The sequence below is a fragment of the Erpetoichthys calabaricus genome, chromosome 11 (assembly GCF_900747795.2).
Source record: "Erpetoichthys calabaricus chromosome 11, fErpCal1.3, whole genome shotgun sequence".
Taxonomy (NCBI): domain Eukaryota; kingdom Metazoa; phylum Chordata; class Cladistia; order Polypteriformes; family Polypteridae; genus Erpetoichthys; species Erpetoichthys calabaricus.
The window spans coordinates 114949373-114972991 of NC_041404.2; the positions used below are offsets into that span (position 1 = coordinate 114949373).

The 23619-nt window shown below is 38.2% G+C and overlaps 1 protein-coding gene across 1 annotated transcript in view; it reads left to right on the plus strand.

The window, feature by feature from the left end:
• LOC114660809 (pantothenate kinase 3) overlaps positions 1–23619 on the plus strand; it is an 84059-nt gene that overhangs the window by 47373 nt on the left and 13067 nt on the right. Inside the window, exons 3-5 of the mRNA XM_028813720.2 lie at positions 1747–2000; positions 10494–10670; positions 19659–19782. Coding sequence (XP_028669553.1) covers positions 1747–2000; positions 10494–10670; positions 19659–19782 — 555 coding nt within the window. The remainder of the gene's footprint in view (positions 1–1746; positions 2001–10493; positions 10671–19658; positions 19783–23619) is intronic.

Genomic DNA, 23619 nt, shown 5'->3' on the forward strand with positions numbered 1-23619 from the left:
TGTAAATTGTGGTTTTCACGATTTTTAGAATTCATGGAGAAGTGACTAGTCATACCGCGTGATAGACTTGCAAGTCACATATGTGCTTATACTGCACAAAAAAGTTCTGTCAAGTTGACATGCTTAAACTATTCATGCAAATGCACACTCACTGTAGAAAATTGGCTTATCAGACAGTTCACACTATAAGATAGCCGACTGAAATTTCTAAAATGACAGAAATTCTTCCGATTGTTGGATAGCCCAATCAAACAGTGCAATCAGGCGTCGCAACCCTTTGCATACTGCTTGCACAAGAAAGGCCAATGAAGCTGAAATTTGGGATGAGTCAATCAATTAGTCCATAGACTGACGATCAGGCTTAAAATTGTGCCAAAATAATGCATCGTATGTCTGGTTAAAGATGTCTGTGCTGCATGCTTGCTCACTGAAATCAGACGAATATGTCAAATGCTTTTTCAATTGTTCTAGTATGGACAAAAATGCTTTTGTAAATGATGTGAAAATATTAGTATTTTAAAATGAAAACCCAGTAGTGTGGATGAAGCCTAGGGCAGGGGCAAAAAATGCTGCCAAATTACATTATAATGTTAGTAATAGTTTATTAGGTAAAACTATCACTACTGTACTAAAACAAGGATTTGACGCTATAATTTAATCTAGTTTTATAGATTTTTTTCCCCTGAATTGCTTATTCTGCATTCACACACTGACTTCATAAGCACACTCTTTTGTAAAATGCACTGCTTATTTGTTTACCAGCAGATGAAAAATTTAGATTGTGTCAAACTAGAAAGGCTTGCATAAAAATAAAAAAAAATAGTGACTTTCAGTCACTAATCAACAGTTGACCAAGTATCACATGTCTGCATACGTTGAGTGACTGTAATCTCGCTGATAATTAATAAATCAGTTAATTTAGGCCATTATAATTGTTGCCAATGTTAGCTAGAATTTTGTTAGCAAGCCAGGTTGGAGACTTTTTGTCAGTGATCCACCTAGTCCATAAGCATTTGTGAAGAGATGGGTTGGGGTTGATTCGTTTTGAACCTCATTTTGTTAAACTTGACTTGCATGTATGGATTGTTGTTTGATTCTAATAAAATTAATAAATTTTTTTTTTTTTTTTTTTTTTAAAGTACTTATGAATGTTGGTTTGTTTCTTTGATTTTTTTTAAATTTTTTTTTTTGGTTAGAATTCTATATGTAGTGATGTATTGCAGTGCAGTTGTTTGCTCTGCTGTCTCACATGTCCAGGATTTCCTTTCTCTTTGTGTGATGTTTGCATGTTCATCCATGTGGGTACTCCTTGGTTTTTCTTCCACATTCCAAGAATTGCACTCTAGGTTATTTGAAGCTCAGTGTTGGCCCCGTGTGTTTGTGTAACTGTTCTGTGATGGACTTGGGCTCCATGCAGGTTTTTTTCTCATCTTGCGCCCAGAGCAACCAGGATAGGCAATAAAGTAACTCTGAAAACTAAGGTATTTTAAAAAAATGGATGGACGAATGGATATTCATATTTATTGTAAACACACAGCTTAGTTTGATGTTTTGTGTCAATCAATATGACACCTAACTGCTGTTCTTTTATTTATTTGGATGTGGTCATATTAACAGGAAGAAAAACTTCCATTAAATCTCTTATTTGATTAAAAAATGTAATTGCAAACAGTATACAATTATTTCTAAGATTAGACAGTACTTTCTAATTTTCACCTAACAGTCCTATTTCCTGTTGTTCTACAGATTGGAAACTTACAACTCCACAAACTGGATGAACTTGACTGCCTAGTCAAAGGACTTCTCTACATCGACTCTCCCAGTTTTAATGGTCAGGCAGAATGCTATTACTTTGAGAATGCACTGGAGCCAGAGAGGTGCCAGAAGATGCCTTATAATCTGGAAGATCCTTACCCTTTGCTGGTGGTTAACATTGGCTCAGGTGTCAGCATTTTAGCAGTATACTCCAAAGACAACTATAAACGAGTTTCTGGAACCAGGTATACCATTAGTTATGAATTTCAATAAAATAAGTTTAAATTTAGTTTAAGAGTAATCTTAATTGAAGTAGCAGTAAATGAGGTTAGTCTGTAACATATCTTAACTAGAAGAATTTTAAAATCTAAGCAGATTACAATGAAAGGCTTTTCCTTTAAGCAAAAATAATTATGCTTAGGTTGTTAAAGGTAAAAGGATGTTGAACACTTCAGCTTTTGACTGATTCAAATATAACAGTTATTATCCACTAAGTGAATATGATTTTTGGAAACAGGATAAATATAAAAAATGACCAAACAGGTTTTAAGTAGAAAGCATCTATTTGTGTGGGAGAGTTTTGTTATGTAGACAATACAAATTACCTGAGGAGCCATAGGCTTAAGTTTTTTCACGATAGACAGAACAGAAGAGGAGGTGGAGTCGCTGTTTGTCAAACAGAATTTAAATGCAAGTCCTCTTCATTTTTAATGATGAGCTCCATCTTACTTAGGACATGTGTTTTCCCCTGTGAAGCTTTTGGGAAAGAGACCTTATTTTAGGAGTGTGATATAGACCACCCAATGCAGACAGTAATGTCAACCCATATCTTAGTAATATTAAAAAGACCAGTTTACAGGGGGATATTATAATCATGGGGGACTTTAATTATCAGAATATTAACTGGGTTAACCTTGAAAATGGAGGAGGAGTACAAGAGGAGGAGTTTTTAGAGGTAACCAGTGGCTGTTTTTTTTTTAAACTGTATGTTATAACACTATTGTGGGGTGAAGCTTGTCTGGATTTAGTATATTGTAATACTTAAGATAGAATTGAGGGTGTAGAGGTGATTGAACCACTAGGGTCAAGTGACCATAATATAATACTGTTCTCAGTGTTTTGTAAGAGTGCAGATGCAAAGACTAAAATTGTTAAGTTTAACTTTGGTAGCAGCTGCGGATAAGCTTTTAAGTGTGGAGACAGTTGAGTAACAGTGGAACAGGTTTAAAAATGTTTTACATTTAATGCAGGACAGGTACATACCTAAATTTGGAATTAATAGGAAATTTACAAAAAACTTCAAAGTGGGTTAATTAAGAGTTAAAAAAAAATGCTGCAAAGAAAAAAAAATAGATTTATAAAGCATATAAGTCTAATAACTACAAAGTGAATCATAGAACGTATGAGAACAAGAGGGCAACCATTAACACTAGAATTACCAGAGCCTACGAAAAAACTCGTTGATCCGGCCCACCTTAAATCGCTTCTTAAAACCGTTCTCACCTCTCCGCCAGCGTCTTTTGTCATCTAAATGTACTGATAAAGACAAGCTGCAAACAGCCGGCTATTCCATCCCCCCAACGACTTAGAATGTAAACGAGCTTTTCCCAGCTCATGCCTTGATTGATTATCTGGGAGTGAAGTGGAGTTTTAGAGTAGAAATAATAGATTGTTATTTGGAACACACGCATTTCATATGTGTTGCATTTCTACAGCAATCTGTATAAACGCATTGTTAAAACAGAAAAGTTTTATATATTCTAGTAGCAAAAGACAAAATGTAGGCATAAACTATATAATGTATGAAGCCTGAAGTCCAAATATCAAAACACTTTCACAAAAGGTACAAAAAAAAAAGCCACCGCCAAAAAAAGCCGCGTTAGTGTGTGACATTGACACGCATTAGCTATCACTGCTTCCGTGGCGCAACAGTATCAGTCGCTGACTGGGAATCAGAAGGTCATGAGTTCGATCCTGCACAACTCCCTTTTGAGAAGTGTTCTTATTTTCACTATTTTAGAATAAAAAGATACATTTGATTTCAGTCTGTAACAGCCAGTGTAATTTATGATATTTGTAAAGGATAGCTTTATTTTTTTTTTAAATTCACTTTTCATTGTCTCAGTCGCGTTCAGGATCCTTTCCTACCCCATCTGACACTGCTGTTTTCACATAAAGACTCGCTATAGTTCTGCAGTGTATCACGATACATACGACCGCGTGTTTTTTTCCCCCAATATTGCCAGTCCCCACGTGTTGCTGTGTGCTGTTTCTTTTGTACTCCAGGACATGCAGAGGAAAGCATAGTAAAGAGCAGTAACTTCAGCGCTATATGCAATCATCAGATTCAAATGTTAACAGTTATATAGCACGGAATGGAAATCAGCAGTTCTTAGCATTGCACCACGCAAGCTGTCATATCAACCGCCTACTGTAACTTGCTTTCTTTTTTCTTCGGTTATAGTCTTGAATAAAAGTGCACTTGTTTTGTTATACTTTTACATCAACATATGTTCCTGTGTTTGAGCTACATGGGCATGCTCAAAAAATACACGTGTAATGCCACAAAAAGTGCATGCAGACACTTCAGTTCGCAAGCATTGGTACGACAATGCAGCCACAAGTACACTGCAGAGCTTTAGCGCGTCTTTATGTGAAAACAGCAGTATCAGATGGGGAGTGTCTGATGATTGCATATAGCGCTTAAGTTACTGCTCTTTATTATGCTTTCCTCTGCATGTCCTGGAGTACAAAAGAAACCGCATACAGCAACACGTGGGGACTGGCAATATTGGGGGGAAAAAAAACACGCGGTCATATGTATCGTGATACACTGCAGAACTATAGCGAGTCTTTGTGAAAACAGCAGTGTCAGATGGGGTAGGAAAGGATCCTGAACGCGACTGAGACAATGAAAAGTGAATTTAAAAAAAAAATAAAGCTAACCTTTACAAATATCATAAATTACACCGGCTGTTACAGACTGAAATCAAATGTATCTTTTTATTCTAAAATAGTGAAAATAAGAACACTTCTCAAAAGGGAGTTGTGCAGGATCGAACTCATGACCTTCTGATTCCCAGTCAGCGACTGATACTGTTGCGCCACGGAAGCAGTGATAGCTAATGCGTGTCAATGTCACACACTAAGGCGGCTTTTTTTTGGCGGTGGCTTTTTTTTTGTACCTTTTGTGAAAGTGTTTCTTTGATATTTGGACTTCAGGCTTCATACATTATATAGTTTATGCCTACATTTTGTCATTTGCTACTAGAATATATAAAACGTTTCTGTTTTAACAATGCATTTACACAGATTGCTGTAGAAATGCAACACATATGAAATGCGTGTGTTCCAAATAACAATCTATTATTTCTACTCTAAAACTCCACTTCACTCCCAGATAATCAATCAAGGCATGAGCTGGGAAAAGCTTGTTTACGTTCTAAGTCGTTGGGGGGATGGAATAGCCGGCTGTTTGCAGCTTGTCTTTATCAGTACATTTAGATGACAAAAGACGCTGGCGGAGAGGTGAGAACGGTTTTAAGAAGCGATTTAAGGTGGGCCGGATCAACGAGTTTTTTCGTAGGCTCTGGTAATTCTAGTGTTAAGAAGGATATTTGGGAGGCTAAAAGACAGTTGGAGAGGAATATACAAGATAATAAAGGGAAATTAAAAGATACAAAGTGTGAAATAGTGGATGCTCTAAACTTGCATTTTTCTGAGGTCTTCACAAGTGTGAGAGTGAATAACCTCCCAGCAGTAAAGGGACTACTTAGGAGGTACTACAGGATTTGGAAATTGTAGAGGGAGAAGTACTGCTCGGATTGAATAAGCTGAAATCAAACAAATCACCAGGATCAGATAATACAGTATGTTCCACAGGGGTCAGTCCTAGGGCCGCTGCTATTTGTAATATGCAGTATATGAATGATTTTGATAGGAATATAAGTAACAAGCTGGTTACAGATGATACCAAGATAGATAGATACTTTATTAATCCCAAGGGGAAATTCACATACTCCAGCAGCAGCATACTGATACAAAAAACAATATTAAAGAGTAATAAAAATGCAGGTAAAAACAGACAATAACTTTGAATAATGTTAACGTATACTCCTCCTCCTGCCCACTCCTGATGCAAGATAGCAGTGTTGTCAGCGAACTTTTGCACGTGGCAGGACTCAGAGTTGTATTGGAAGTCCAATGTAGGACTTCCAATAGGCTGAACAGGACCGGAGAAAGTACAGTCCCCTGCGGCGCTCCTGTGTTGCTGACCACAATGTCAGACCTGCAGTTCCCGAGACGCACATACTGAGGTCTGTTTGTAAGATAGTCCACGATCCATGCCACTAGGTATGAATCTACTCCCATCTCTGTCAGCTTGTCCCTAAGGAGCAGAGTTTGGATGGTGTTGAAGGCGCTAGAGAAGTCTAGAAACATAATTCTTACTGCACCACTGCCTCTGTCCAAGTGGGAGAGGGATCGGTGCATCATATAGATGATGGCATCCTCCGCTCCCACCTTCTCCTGATATGCGAACTGCAGAGGGTCGAGGGCGTGTTGGACCTGTGGCCTCAGGTGGTGAAGCAGCAGCCTATCCATGGTCTTCATCACATGTGACGTCAGAGCGACAGGCCGGAAGTTGTTCAGCTCACTAGGATGTGATACCTTTAGGACTGGGGTGATGCAAGATGTTTTCCAAAGCCTCGGGACTCTCCCCTGTTCCAGGCTCAGGTTGAAGATGCGCTGTAGAGGACTCCCCAGCTCCGACGCACAGACCTTCAGCAGTCGTGGCGATACTCCATCTGGACCCGCAGCTTTGCTGGCACGAAGTCTCTTCAGCTCTCTGCTCACCTGCACTGCTGTAATTGTGGGTGGGGATGTCTCTCCTATGCTGGTATCAGCAGAAGGATGGGCGGAGGGTGCAGTACTCCGAGGTGAGAGTGGGTTAGGGTGGTCAAACCTGTTAAAGAAGTTGTTCATTTGGTTTGCTCCCTTCACGTCTCTCTCGATGGTGGCACCCCGCTTCGAGCTGCAGCTAGTGATGATCTTCATCCCATCCCACACTTTCTTCATGCTGTTATTCTGCAACTTCTGCTCCAGCTTTCTCCTGTACTGCTCCTTCGCCGCCCAGAGCTGGACCTGGAGTTCCTTCTGCACACGCTTGGGCTCATGCTGATCACCGCCTTTAAAAGCCCTTTTCTTCTGGTTCAAAAGGCCCTTGATGTCACTTGTCATTAATGGCGTGTTGTTAGCATAGCAGCGTGCTGTTCTTACTGGAACTACAATGTCCATACAGAAGTTGATGTAGTTAGTAGTGCAGTCAACAACCTCCACAATGTTCTCACTATGTGATCCCTGCTGGATATCCCAGTCTGTAGTTCCATAGCAGTCTCTCGGTGCCTGCTCTGCCTCAGGAGACCACTTCCTGAATGAGCTTGTGGTTGTAGGTAGGACCCTCACTCTTGGTTTGTAGTGAGGCTGAAGCAGAACCAGTGTGAATTGATAGGTGGATTGGCAGATAATTTGGAATCCGTTAAATCATTAGAGAAGTACTTGGACAGCATACAGGCTTGGGCAGATTTGTGGCAGATGAAATTTAATGTCATTAAATGTAAAGTATTACATGTAGGAAATAAAAATGTTAGGTTTGAATACACAAAGAGAGGTCTGAAAATCGAGAGTACACCTTAAGAGAAAGATTTAGGAGTCATTGTGGACTCTATCAACGCTATGCTATCTACGTTGTCAACTTCCCGACAGTTTTCAGGAGCCATTAAGAAGGCAAACAGAATGTTAGTTTATATAGCATGATGTGTGGAGTACAAGTCCAAGGAGGTTATGATCAAGATTTATAATGCACTGGTGAGGCCTCCTCTGGTGTACTGTGTACAGTTTTGGTCTCCAGGCTTAAAAAAGGACGTAGCAGTGCTAGAAAAGGTCAAGAGAACAGCAGCTAGACTGAGTCTTTTCAGTTTAATTTAAAGAAGATTAAGAGGTGACATGATTGAAGTGTTTAAAATTACAAAGGGAATTAGAACAGTGGATCAAGACTTATTTTATAACGAGTTCATCAAGAACACGTGGACGCAGTTGGAAACTTGTTTAGGATAAATTTCGTGCAAACATTAGGATGTTTTTCTTTACACATAGAACCATAGACACTTGGAATAAGCTACCAAGTAGCGTGGTAAGATAGGGACTTTCAAAACTAGAGTTGATGTTTTTTTAGTAGAATTAAATTGATAGGACTGGCAAGCTTTATTGGCCTGAATGGCCTATTCTAGTCTTGATTGTTCTAATGTTCTAACAGTAATTTTTAGGCTTCCTCATTTTTTCTTCCTTGGAACACTCCGTTCTGTATTTGAGTCTCATTCATCTGTCATGCATCGATTGTGACTTCAGTTGCCACTTTTTTTTTCCTTAACAAACTAGACCAATAGGACAACTTTTGTGAGCAGTCTTTGTATATAGTTTGTTTTCTTGCATTTCATTAATTTGATTTTATTTTTAATTATATGTCCTCATAATGAAATCTCATTAAACAATCTATGTACAACATAACTAAATGTTTATCTGCATTGAACACAATAGCCCAATATTAAAATTCTTATTATTTGATATCAACCTGTTAACACAAGGCTGTGACTTAAATTGTTAAGTGAATGTCTTTCAGTATTGATTCTTACTCAGAAATAATTCAGTTTCTTAAATCTTTTTTGACCTCTTCATTTTGTCTGCAGTGCCTTAATGTATTTTAACCAGTATATCATTACTTAGTTCACTAAATTATGGTATTTGCACCAATAGGACTGATATACTCTGTTTTCTGCTCTTTTGAAAATTGGTTATTGAAACATACCCAGTGGTGCTGAGCCTTGCCATTTCAATCCTGTAGTGTAAAATACTAAATGAATTATCACATCTTAAAACTGCACCATTCATTCGTGTCACATCTAACCAACATATTTATTTCAAGGTCATGGAGAGCCGATGCCTCTTGTGGCAGTATTGAGCACTAGATATGCACCAAACTGGGATGGGAAGTTAGATTATCACAAGGCACATTTGTGTACATGCCTGCCTTCATTAATCCTGGACCAGTTGAGCATCACCAGTTCTTCTAACCTGAATGTCTTTTGAATTTGGGAGGAAAATCAATGCAAACACTAGAAAGATATTTAAACACCACACAGACGGAGTCAAGGGCAGAATTTGAACTCCCGACTGCAGAGCTATGAGGTAGCAGTTCTAACTACAAAGCCACTGAACTAGTCAAAACCTCAACAGTTTTTCATAAATTCTCACAAATCATTACATTGCCCTGTCTGATCCACATACCGTCTATTTTACATTGTCACAGACTTAAATTAGCCTTGTCATTACTGCAAAGTAAAGCTGTTTTTGTACTACATTTCATCTATGTATTGCTCTACTTGAGCTCTTTTAGTTCTGTGAGTAGATGTAGAGATACTTAAAGATGGCTAGTATACACAGTAGCATTATCTCTAAGAGACTGTGCTATTTTATGTGGTGCAGTGTTTTACATTAGGAATTAAATTAATCTTCTGTATCATGTTTTTTTATTCTTCTATTAATTAGGGAAACTCTGCATTTGCAGTAGTACCTTTCTTAAACACACAAACACAAAAACCTACATGCTTTTAAAAGTACATGAATTGTTTTAACATGTTTTTATCATATATACAGACAAGCCACTGTTGTCATCAACACAGAGATGATTAGCAGCTCTTCTTTATTTGAATTTCTCTGAATGCTTTCTCTTCAGTGTTATTCTGTGGCATGGAGCAGACTGAGCTAATTGTGTGTGAAGAATGGCATGATTATGCTGTCACTTGTAGTTTTCTGCTTCAAACTGAGTGAAACCTCACAAATAATTTTTAAATGTCATTATCCACTAATTATCCACTAATTTCTGTTTTACTTGAAATTTCTGCATGCATTGTGAAACTGATGTTATAATTCATTATCTGTTTAGCAGTGCATATTCCGGTAGCAATGACATTTTCAACCTTATGAGCGTATGAGCCTTTTTAAGTTCTACATTATAGTTGTTCAGTTTGAATGGTTGCTTTTAAACCATGACAGAAAGTGTAATAACTTGAATTATAGTGAAGCAAGTTATTTTTTTCATCCCTAAAATGATCCCATAAATATCAACAAACAAATCATCATGTGGTCTAAGAGAAGAGTATGCAATTCTCTCCTTATCAAATGGAAGTTTGGTCAGCATAATATTATTAGTTCCAAATTATTTTTTCAGGTCTCCATTCTTCCTTTTTTTTTTTTTTTTTAAGGTTTTCTAATTTAATTTTCTTAAGAGAATATTCAAAAAATATGTGATCAAGTATGTGTAATATCTGAATTTCTGAATTTTATGTTAACATAGTTCTGTCAACATATAATTGCAGCTCAAAATATAGCAATAGATAATTATTCATTTGACAAAATCTTACACCTTACTTGATTAATTAGCTACACAGCTTTGGGCACTTCTAGTTTTGAACTTTGGCACTATTTGAGTTTTTAAATTAAGACTTTTTTTGTCTTGTAAGGGACAAATTACAGCTACTGTATATGAATATTTAATAATTTTGAAATCCTAACAATGTGTTGTGTACACTCTGAAAAATGAGTACTTGATATCAACAGCAAATTATAACAACCATTGAAACCATAGAGGATGCTTCAGTTTGCTTACATTTTTCCTTTTTTAGTCTAGGTGGTGGAACATTCTTAGGACTGTGTAGTTTGCTGACTGGATGTGACAACTTTGATGAAGCTCTTGAAATGGCATCAAGAGGTGATAGCAGAAATGCAGACAAGCTGGTTCAAGATATTTATGGTGGTGACTATGAGCGGTTTGATTTGCCAGGATGGGCTGTTGCATCTAGGTAACAAAATGTTACTTTTAATTTGAAATATTTAATTATGCAATTATGAGTAAAAGTCTGTGCTTATTTTTCACAATATATAATCTAAATAAGATGGCACTAAAGGAGTTTGCCTACTTTTTCTATCCTTGATCATTGCAAGTTTTCAATAAGTAATTTAAAAATATGACAGTGTACAGTTCTGATAAAGGAAGTCTGATTAAACTATCTGATGTTATGGCTTAAAGGATAAGGTCTTCACAACTGTGGTATATATTAATTGAAATTATGTTCTAATTATGTTCTAAAAATACCTTGCCTGTTCTTGTAGTTTACAGTGTGGCTTTTAGGGTACCATGGACTCTAGATGAAAGAAAAAGCCTCAAAACTTATCAAATACAGTGATCCCTCGCTATATCGCGCTTCGCCTTTCGCGGCTTCACTCCATCGCGGATTTTATATGTAAGCATATTTAAATATATATCGCGGATTTTTCTCTGCTTCGTGGGTTTCTGCAGACAACGGGTCTTTTAATTTCTGGTACATGCTTCCTCAGTTGGTTTGCCCAGTTGATTTCATACAAGGGACGCTATTGGCAGATGGCTGAGAAGCTACCCAACTTACTTTCTCTCTCTCTCTCTCTCTCTCTCTCTTGCGCTGACGTAGGGGGGTGTGAGCAGGGGGGCTGTGTGCAGCTGCGGGTGCTTCGCATACTTAAAAGCTCAAAGGGCACGTATTGATTTTTGACTTTGTTTTTCTGTGGCTCTCTCTCTCTCTCTTCCTGCTCCTGACAGAGGGGGTGTGAGCTGCCGCCTTCAACAGCTTTGTACCGGCGGTGCCTCGCATACTTAAAAGCCAAAAAGCCCTATTGATTTTTTTTTTTGACTGCTGGCTTTGCACTCCTTTGAAAAGGAAGATATGTTTGCATTCTTTTAATTGTGAGACAGAACTGTCATCTCTGTCTTGTCATGGAGCACAGTTTAAACTTTTGAAAAAGAGTCAAATGTTTGTTTGCAGTGTTTGAATAACGTTCCTGTCTCTCTACAACCTCCTGTGTTTCTGCGCAAATCTGTGACCCAAGCATGACATTCTAAAAATAACCATATAAACATATGGTTTCTACTTCGCGGATTTTCCTATTTCGCGGGTGGCTCTGGAACGCAACCCCCGCGATGGAGGAGGGATTACTGTATGCAGACTTTCAAGCAGCAAATGTTTCAATTTAAGAAAACATGCCTTCCATGTTTATGAAACATCCTTGTGATAATGGAAGGTAACTACTAGAAATAATTATTTTATCACATATTCTTGGTCCTGTATTTGTGAAGCAAACATACATTTCTTGCTCATTTTCTGCTTGCAGAGGCCATTGTGGGTGACTACCTGATGCCGACCACCTCAACTTTGCCGTGTCCGTGGTTTGTCTTGCGTATACACAATTTAAAAAAAACAAAAAAAAAAAACAGAAAATGAAAACATGCAACAGAGCGGATTGAAATGCCATTAAGCATGTTTTTTTAAATGCATATTAAGTCACTCTTGTTGACGATATGGTAATAACAGAACTGAGCATAATGTTCAGTGATGCTTATGCCAATCAATCCATGAATACACAGACCATACAAACCCCATGTAGGACCTGACACTGTGAAGCAAGAATCGCAACCCCAATGCCTATGATAAAATATCTTTACTGAACTTCACTTACGTTTAATCATACTGAAGCTTAGTTAATTGGTATTGCTAAACTCACCCTATGGTGCCTATGTCCGTGTATGATTGCCCTGTTATGGACTGGTGCTGTTTGGGTGGTGTTCCTGCCTTGTGTCCGATGCTTGCTGGAATAGGCTTCAGCTGCCCCACGACCCTGCCCTGGATAAGTGGAATGGATGCATATAACATCTGCTCAGTTCTTGTCACTTGATTAAATAATATTTGCGGTGCTTGAAGTGGAAAACATAATTGCCAGTACTTTATGCATTTATTTGGCTGCTTGGTCCTTCACACTGTGCAATTCACATTTTACACAATTTCTTTATCAATAGGATGTTGGGTTGTTTTGGAGCTTTGCGTGTGCTGTTAGAGTTCTGTATTAAAGAGCTTACAGGTTGTGTTTGCTGTCAGAGTATGAGGTGCCACAACCATCTCTGGCAGGACCTCCACTGCAAAAACAGAAAAATGCCCCACTTCAAGCTCTGGCTTCATGCCTGCTCAATATACTGTCATACATCAGTGTTTTATCAATCCACCGACAGCAGGCAGTATTTTTGCGAGGTAAAGAAGGAAATGTTCTGTTTAGTGACAAAATAAAAGCAATTGCGTGACTTTTTTTGGTTGTTATTGTCTAGTTGTCTACAGAACTGAAGCAGTAATTCATATCTGGACATCAACATTCAATGTCAGTAGCTGCTTTGTTAATGAAGTGAATCTACTCCCCCTGACCCTGAAGAGTGCCGCAATGCCACGGATGAAGATGAACTTAGCAAAGTGAGGCAACAGCTGGTTTTCTTTTAAAATGGCTGAATCTCACTGCAGTGTTTTTGCTTTGTTTTTTTTCCTCTCCTTAAAATGACATGGACGTGCTGTTTTGCAATAAGATTGTAATGTCAAGACAGGGATCAATTTTCTAACATACCTGGGTTGAAAAATTGAAGTATTTGGTATGTTGTAAGGCTTTTCATTGCATTGGAACCCTTCAGCTCCATTATAAAAAGCAAGAATAGGCTAGTTAATTTTTAAAATTAGTAAAATATGCTTAACTTCAGAACTTCAGTTTCATGTGGCATACTAATATACAACACCTTGTGAAGAAATAACTTTGACTTGAAAAATACCAAACTTGTCTTATAACTCACATTTTTATTCAGAAAATACTGAATGGTTTGCAGATACATGCATTCATGTCAATGTCAACTTTATTTATATAGCACATTTAAAACAACATCGGAATGCTGTGGCCAAAGTGCTTTACTATAATAGAATTATTATATAGAATTATTTCTAAATAATAGAATCTTAAATATTTATAATAATTATCATAATTTATCATAATATGATGTTAGACAGTTTTGGGTATTGTGAAAATTATTTGAAGCATTGTAAGACAATTTACTTGTTATATCAGACATAAAAATAGGTTTTAATGGTGCTAACTCAATTATAAAATTTTCTTTAATTACCGCTTAGCATTTAAACATGATTAATTAAGGAGAGTCTAAGAGTTTACCATTAGGACATCAGGGTAATGGCTGTCTTTCCAGCAGGATTGTGTTCCTTACATAAATGCAGGACATACTTGGACCTGTGTGTGTATATGAATGTGTGTGTGTGTGTGTGTGTGTGTGTGTATATATATATATATATATATATATATATATATATATACCCCTTCAGTAACCTATATTATAAGGCTGTTATATATGGACTGTACTCTTCTAAAACCAAAATAGCATCTTTTTCTGCACCTGTTCTATTCACTCATGGCCTCTGCCAGAAAGTGATAAGTAAGGACTGGGGTAATGGGTCAGTCCTGCTTTAATCAACCAATCAACCTAAAGAACTGGCCCAATATTATCTGCATTAGGCTCCTAAATCACAATTATCAAATAGTTATTTTTTCTGTCCTGTCACAAGCTGCTGAAAATATGGTTTGCAATCATATGTGAATATTAAATTAAAAATCAGTCATTTCAAGCAGTAACCTTTAACACATCTCCTAGCTGCTGCAGTAGTGCTCTCCAAGTACTTTTTCCACAAAACAGAGATTGTGGAGCTGCTTTTATGCCGGCTTCTCCAGGTAGACCCGTCCTTCTCGCAGGTCTCGACCACCAGAAGAGTGTGTTTTCCATAGGTTAGGACCCAGGGGCACTATACTGTTTTCATAATGCACTAGTTGAAAAACACTTGTGTAGACTATAATTATCAAGTTGTTGATGAAGATGAACAATTGTGGATGGTATTTACGCAGTTTTAACGCAATTTTAATGTATGCCCATTTACGAGATGCTTATACTTTCAATTAAATCATTCTTTAGCAGTGTATTGAAATTCCACAGTTGTTCCGATCGTTTAGTTATACTTTAACATGTCTGTTTTATATACTATACCAATCTGAGAATTAACATGATGCTTATAAAACATTCTTTTTAACTTACCTTTAGAATGGCGTTCAAATTCAAGTTGTACTTGCACAAGTAGTATTTTGTTAAAAGTTCAGGTTGGAGTTCATTGTTTAAGTATAAGATCTGCCATTAATTTTTTTTTTAAGTTTGTTTGTGTGGAGTTTACATTATTTTTGTTATTGATTTAAGTACTTATTTTATGATTACATGTTTAATGTTAGATGCGATTAATGCTTTGGCAGATTTGTGGCAGAATAAGGTCAATGTAAGTAAATGTAACTTATTACACAAAGGAAGTAAAAATGTTAGACTGAATACAAAATGTTAGGTTTGCAACCTGGAAGTATACCTTTTGAGAAATAGCTAGAAGTCCTAGTGGGCTCATAATTATCTGCATTCAGAGTACAAGAAATCTAATAGGATGTTGAGTTGTACTCTACACATCGTGCTATATAACTTAAGTGAGGGTATGATTAAGCTGTATAAACACACTAGTGATGTAAAGTTTGTTTTCCATGTTAGAAAAAGATATAGCAGCGCTATAGAATAACTAGGCTTATTCTGGGACTGAGAGGTATCCGCTAAGAGGAACGACTGAAGGAATTAAACTTTTCCAGTTTAAGGAAACGGAGATTAAGAGGTGACATGACAAAAGTGTTTAAAACTATGTATGAAACTAGTACTATGGATCTGTTACTTCAAAATGCATTTGTTGTCAAAAATGTGGATACAATTGAAAACTTGTTTAGGACAAACTTCACACACATGGAATAAGTTATTAAGTAGTGTTGTAGAGATTGGGACTTTAGGGACCTTCAAAATTGGACTGGATTATAGTACACATTAAAAGGTTTATTACACTAGTACAAAACTAACAAATGCACACATTTTCTCATAAAAATTTATGTCAATTTGTATACAGTGTTAGAAGTTATATGATAAGGATTTATTTTGTTATATAACATGTCCTTGTGTTACCAGCTAAACTTGTTCAATTTGCTTAATGGTGAATTAAGCTATTTTTAATTAATCATACTTTGCTTTTGCTAATAAATGATGATTTACAGTAACTATCTAAAATCCATCCATCCATTATCCAACCCGCTATATCCTAACTACAGGGTCACGGGTGTCAGCTGGAGCCAATCCCAGCCAACACAGGGCGCAAGGCAGGAAACAAACCCCAGGCAGGGTGCCAGCCCACCGCAGGGCACACACTCACCCACACACTAAGCAACACACTAGGGTCAATTTAGAATCGCCAATGCACCTAACCTGCATGTCTTTGGACTGTGGGAGGAAACTGGAGCACCTGGAGGAAACCCACGCAGACACGGGGAGAACATCCAAACTCCACGCAGGGAGGACCCGTGAAGCGAACCCGGGTCTTCTAACTGCAAGGCAGCAGCGCTACCCACCGCACCACTGTGCCACCACTATCAAAAATATTAACACGTAAATTTTTAAAAAGTAAAGCACCTTTGTGGCACATCATGTAGTGCAGCACTTGGATTCCCATTCAGTTCTACTCCGAATGCTTTAATGTAGAATTGCTTTTGACAAAGCAGAGAACCAGTTAAGCAAACATTTGAGTCACTTAGTATTTCATTTTATTAGGAAATGTGTATTTTTAATTTCAATTTAGCTTAGGCCATGCCTTTCTTTCCATCACTTCCTTTAGCCTATGAAAACAGGTAGACCCTTTCCTACTCTGGGGCTGTCTCAGTAAAGAGTTCTTAGTCGGGTGTGGGCATATTCACAAGCTCTTCGCAAAGTGTACTGCATTTGAAGTTTGAATCGGATAGAAATGTATTTGTCCCCAGGGAAAATTTGGCTTTTTTTTTCAGAAGCTATAAATATATGAATAAATAAATATGTTCATTCACTGGGGTATGGACATACACAAGACAGACTTAAAAGGAAGAAAATTAAAAAGAAAGAAAACTTCTGACTTGGCAGTTACAGTCACAGTGAGGCATTATACGTGTGTATTGCTGTTGATATTAATGATTCCCAGGGGCGTTTCCTGACGCATTTCTGTCAAATTTGTTGGTTGAAAGTAGTCAATGTTTGCTGCAGATCCTCTTCTCTGACACACTGTGTTCATAATAGCACTCAGTTTTGTTTTAACTCTCTGCTTTGCTACTAGCTGAGTTGGATTCAGAGTGTATCCCATAACTGAGACAGGCCTTTTAATTAGTATGTTGATTTGGTGGGCCACTGTTGAAGTAAAATTACTAGCCTCAGCACACCACAGCATACAAAATTGCATTAGCCATCAGAGTTGTACAATATGTGAAGGATGTCACTACCCACAATAAAGGAATCCAGTCTCCTAAGATAAAGAGCCTGATTTGGACTTTCTTATAGTTTTTCTGTGTTATTAGACCAGTCCAACCTGTCATTGGTGTGGACACCAAGTACTTATAGGAATGCAACACCTCTACATCCACTCCCTGAGGCAGTGAGAGTCAATAAGCAGTTCATTTGTTTTGTTGATGTTAAGTTGCAGACAATCCTTTCTGCACCAAGAAACAAAGTTCTCCACATGAACCCTATACTCTGCTTCACCCCCCCCCCCTTATCAATAAACCCCATAAGTGCAGAATCATCTGTGAATGTATGCCTGTGACATGACCTAGTGTTATATTTTATAGTCTGAAGTGTACAGAGTGAAAAGAAAAGACGGGAGTGTTCCTTGTCATGCTCCAGTGTTGCTCAGTTGGTGAGTGATTTATCCTCCATGTCTAAGCAGAATATCCTGCCTTTAGAGATGGTGAGTTGGATGCATACTGTAAAAGCAGACTGATTCTGACAATACTTTATCTCTAGTGCAAATGTTAGCTTTTCAGTATCGCAGATTATTGAGGGATGTGATCAGTAGATGTAGCCTGTCTGATAAGAACTGGATGATGAATTTTTGTTATATTCTTGTGCTAGGATATCACTTTCATGATAAAATGCATTAAAGTATGTATGTTACATTTTACAGATAAATCGTTAATTTCGTTTAAATAATGAATACTGTTAATAATTACACACATGGGGGTGACATGGTGGTGGAGCAGTAGCACTGCTGTCTCGCAGGGAGTCACGTCGCTGTTGTTCCTTGCTTGGAGTGTACATGTTTTCCTGCTGGGTTTCCACAGTGAGCTCCGGTTTCCTTCCAAAGATATGCAGATTTGGTGACACTAAAATGATGCTAGTGTATGTGAGTGCTTGTATTCACCTTGAGACGAACTGATGCCCCGTCTAAGGATTGTTTCTGCCTCATGCCCAATGCTTGCTGGAATAGACACATCCCTGGATTGATGAATTTAATCATTAAACATCCTTTTAAGTGATATTGCGGTAAGGTGTCATCAGAATTTAATTGGTGTTCCAGGCAGTCCTCACCGTGATAATAGCTCGCACTGCCACCTGGTGGGTTTCTCCAGATTTACAGTACGTTAAGTATGCACGCAAGTATAAATCGTAAAATGCTTGCGTAGCAGGAGCGTCCGCTAGAGCATGTGTCACATCGCGTGAAGTATAAACCCAGCCTAAGATGGTAGCCAAATACATTTGTATTTAGAAATGTTGTGTGCAACAGAATTTATATTACTTAATTCGCTTGAAAATAAATCCTTCTTTAGATATCTTAGTGAGGCCATATGATCTGATTATACAGTACCTCAGATAATATATAATCTGATTAATGTCTTTTTCGCCCCTTTTCAACATATTGTTAACATCTTTTACTTATAACCATTGGTAGTATATGTCAGCATTGCTGAATAGTACAGTCTCTTTGGAGTGATACTAAGACTTGCAGAACACAACAGGTCAATTTCTGTGTGATAGTTTTTATATCCTGACTAAGTGATGTTATGTCAGAGTACTCCTTTCTTTTGTAATAAGATTGAAAAGAAGTGAATTAATGCTGATTAGAGATGCAGAAGCTTTCATCTACAATTTTTCCATCTCCTGTGTTGTTGTGCATAGCGGGTTTCCAGAATGTAATAAGCTCCAACACTTGTGAGTCCCTTTACTAGGACTTCTCTGATTGGATAAATGTCCTGTATGACGGATTCTTTATCCAATTATCTTTGGTAATCTGTGTGGATGAAGAAGTATTACCGATTCAACAAAATGCTTTTCAATAATTTTTTTTTTTTTTTTTTTTTTTAATGGAACACTGATTAAAGTACAGACTTTTTAAAATTCTGAAGATAATCAATATTTGCTTTTAAGAGGCAGAGAAACAGAAAATGCAGATTTTTGAAAAGGAACATATAGAAGTTCTGTTTTATGTCTTTTTCTCATGAAGTTAGAACACTTGTCTTGAGTGGCTGGACAATTTAACTTTCATTAAATATATATACATATTTTGTCTAAAATTCTCCAAATGCAGACACTTCTGTATACAAGCATAGTGCAAGTAAGCATTTGATTCCCTGCAATGTCACACTTGATGTATGCTCAGTATATGTTGACTTTGTACGTGCCTGGTTATTTGATTTTCCTTTTACATCCCTAAGATCACCATGCAATTTCAGTTGTTAATTCAAAATGTGGCTTTTATGTATGCAGATTTGTGTGCATGGTTGTGTGTGCTCTTTGATAGACTTTCTGCCTAGTCAAGAATTGTTTTTTGCATTATCAGACTAAGGCTTCCTGTGACTCTTATTAAGGAAAAGTGTCTTTGAAAAGAATAGCTGGATGAAGAGTTATAACAGAACTTTTTTTTTTGGTCTCTGATCAGCATGGCATGCAGATAAACACAAGGAAATATCATCTGATCTCCATTTCTTTGTTTTTAAGCCATGAATGTACAATGCCACTTGACACTGACTTAGAAGCATTAAACTATATACTTTAACCTGTATTTAACCATTGTGCCTTTCAGCTTTGGGAACATGATCCATAAAGAAAAGCGAGAAACTGTGAGTAAGGAGGACCTGGCAAGAGCTACCCTGGTTACCATCACCAACAACATTGGCTGGATTGCAAAGATGTGTGCTGTGAATGAGGTGTGGAATGACAGTTTCAGTATTAAGAATGAAGGGTAATGACGGTTTAGTTGTGATTTTGTGTTTTGTTTAAATTTTTATGTGATGGTCTCCACCCGCCTTTTTTCAGCCAGGTTATTAATACAGTGGGGCAAAAAAGTATTTAGTCAGCCACCAATTGTGCAAGTTCTCCCACTTAAAAAGATGAGAGAGGTCTGTAATTTTCATCATAGGTATACCTCAACTATGAGAGACAAAATGAGAAAAAAAAATCCAGAAAATCACATTGTCTGATTTTTAAAGAATTTATTTGCAAATTCTGGTGGAAAATAAGTATTTGGTCACCTACAAACAAGCAAGATTTCTGGCTCTCACAGACCTGTAACTTTTTCTGTAAGAGGCTCCTCTGTCCTCCACTCATTACCTGTATTAATGGCACCTGTTTGAACTCGCTATCAATATAAAAGACACCTGTCCACAACCTCAAACAGTCACACTCCAAACTCCACTATGGCCAAACAGTCACACTCCAAACTCCACTATGGCCAAGACTAAAGAGCTGTCAAAGGACACCAGAAACAAAATTGTAGACCTGCACCAGACTGGGAAGACTGAATCTGCAATAGGTAAGCAGCTTGGTGTGAAGAAATCAACTGTGGGAGCAATTATTAGAAAATGGAAGACATACAAGACCACTGATAATCTCCCTCGATCTGGGGCTCCACGCAAGATCTCACCCCGTGGGGTCAAAATGATCACAAGAACGGTGAGCAAAAATCCCAGAACCACACGGGGGGACCTAGTGAATGACCTGCAGAGAGCTGGGACCAAAGTAACAAAGGCTACCATCAGTAACACACTACGCCGCCAGGGACTCAAATCCTGCTTAAGCCAGTACATGTGCAGGCCCGTCTGAAGTTTGCTAGAGAGCATTTGGATGATCCAGAAGACGATTGGGAGAATGTCATATGGTCAGATGAAACCAAAATAGAACTTTTTGGTAAAAACTCTACTTGTCGTGTTTGGAGGAGAAAGAATGCTGAGTTGCATCCAAAGAACACCATACCTACTGTAAAGCATGGGGGTGGAAACATCATGCTTTGGGGCTATTTTTCTGCAAAGGGACCAGGACGACTGATCCGTGTAAAGGAAAGAATGAATGGGGTCATGTATCGTCAGATTTTGAGTGAAAACCTCCTTCCATCAGCAAGGGCATTGAAGATGAAACGTGGCTGGGTCTTTCAACATGACAATGATCCCAAACACACCGCCCGGGTAACGAAGGAGTGGCTTCATAAGAAGCATTTCAAGGTCCTGGAGTGGCCTAGCCAGTCTCCAGATCTCAACCCCATAGAAAATCTTTGGAGGGAGTTGAAAGTCCATGTTGCCCAGCGACAGCCCCAAAACATCACTGCTCTAGAGGAGATCTGCATGGAGGAATGGGCCAAAATACCAGCAACAGTGTGTGAAAACTTTGTGAAGACTTACAGAAAACGTTTGACCTCTGTCATTGCCAATAAAGGGTATATAACAAAGTATTGAGATGAACTTTTGTTATTGACCAAATACTTTTTTTCCACCATAATTTGCAAATAAATTCTTCAAAAATCAGACAATGTGATTTTCTGGATTTTTTTTCTGATTTTGTCTCTCATAGTTGAGGTATACCTATGATGAAAATTACAGGCCTCTCTCATCTTTTTAAGTGGGAGAACTTGCACAATTGGTGGCTGACTAAATACTTTTTTGCCCCACTGTATATACAGGAACGGTAAATCCCTTATTAGGGGCCCTGGGACCCTATACTCTCCCAGAAACCCCCAAAGGATCCTCGAGGAACACGGTCATACGCCTTCTGTAAGTCCACAAAACACATGTAGACTGATAGGGTAAGGCATACTCCAATGTCCTATTCAGAATCCTAATGAGGGTGAATAGCTGGTCCACCATTCCATGTCCTGGACTGAGAAGCATGATTTTCCCCAGTAGTTGGAGCACACCCTCCTGACCTCCTTTTTAAAAATGCTGTCACCCTGGTCTGCCACTCCAGAGGCACAGCTCCTGATGACCACGCAACATACAAAAAGGCATGTCAGGCATGATAGCCAATGTCCAGAGCCTTCAGCATTTCAGGGCGGATCTCATCCACCCCCAGGGCCTTGCCATTGCAGAGTTGCTTAACGACCTTAGTGACCTTCCTTAGGGAAATGGGCATTGATCCCCCATCGGCTTCTGGCACTGCCTCCTCCACAGAGGGCATATCCATCGGATTCAGGAGCTCCTCAAAATGTACCTTCCACCGCCAGACAACATCAGACAGACGCTCTGGACACCGAGTAAAAGTCCCAAGAAGTATTTTAATAATTTTCGTTCTTAGCAACAGTGCCTTATAGCACCACAGCCACAATAATCATGCTCAGGTAAAGAATCACAAATACAATACAATTCTCTCTCCAACTCTCCTCCACACCTCCCAACAAGCTTTGTCCACCTCCACCCGACTAGCACTTCCGGGACTAATGAAGAGCTGGCTTTTTTTCTTCAGCCCAAAAGTACTTTGGAGCTTCCGTCCTTGTGACTTGGGAGTACTTCCAGGCTATGGATGAGGCATGGCTCTCCTGGTCCTCTCACAGCTCCTCCTGGTGGCACCCATGATACCAAACAGAGCTGAGTGACCAAAGTCCAAGGATGCCCTGCAGGAATCCAGGGCACCGCTACACTCCAGGGGAGCTGCCATCTAGCATTTTGGGGGAAGCAGTGTCCAAAAGTAGTTGCCTTCCCATATCCTTCCAACCTTTGGGCATCCCGACCGAGGTGAGCTGCCGGCCGTCCATCACAATATATATATATATAATATTTCATTCTACTATTTGCACTTTTTGGTCAGATGCTATACTGCATTTTCTTGTACCTGTATAATGACAACAAGTTTAACCTAATCTAATCAACACTTGCTTACTTAAATGTTAGTTGCATGACTACTTAAAGGATATACCAGTATTTTAAAGCGGCTGTTACTATTAGTGATTATAATTTAATATTGTATTGCAGAAAAAGGCACAATATTATTTACTTCTATAGTAGAGGTACTTTAATAAAAAGCCATCAAATGGAGTTTTTGCTATGGTTGAGTATTGTCAAATTTTACTGGTACAAAATTCTGGTATTGTGACATCACTACTTGTGTGTGTGTGTGTGTGTATGTATAGTTATCAATGAATGTATAGTATTTAATGCTGCCAAATTTCCTTTCAAGTCTGAATCACCTGTTTTAGCCAGAATTATTGGAAATCAGTCAACAACCAGTGTCAGCCTTGGTAAACCTACATGAGTTCATCCCTACTTTCATCAGGTGTTGTGTTGATTATATATTCAAGGCTTTGTGGCAGTTTTTCTCTCTCTGCTTTTGGCTTCTTTACAGTGCTGCCTTGTGGCTTGAGAATCAAGCAGCATTGTACAGGGCTATGAAAGCAAAGAGACCTGGCATTGTTTCAGTTGCTTTCTTCATGACAATAATGTATACACCATTTAGAAGAAATCATTAAAATGCAAAGTTAAAGACATAAATGTACTACTTTAAATCATATTGATTTCACTTTTTGGAACTGGAAACATTTGAAAAGGTAAGCCATAAATTTGAATGAGGCTTATTAACTACAGGTACAGTTAGCCTTTGAAGTCTGAACCAGATCAGGTGCTTGCAGTACATTGTGATGGCGGGGAGGGGATTAACATTTTTTACATTTTGCTGCAGTATAAACATAGAATACGGAGTTTGCAAACAGACAGCATTTATAAAGAATCAGCTTAAACAACTTAATTTTAAAGGTAATTTGCTTAAGTCCATTTTCTTTACAT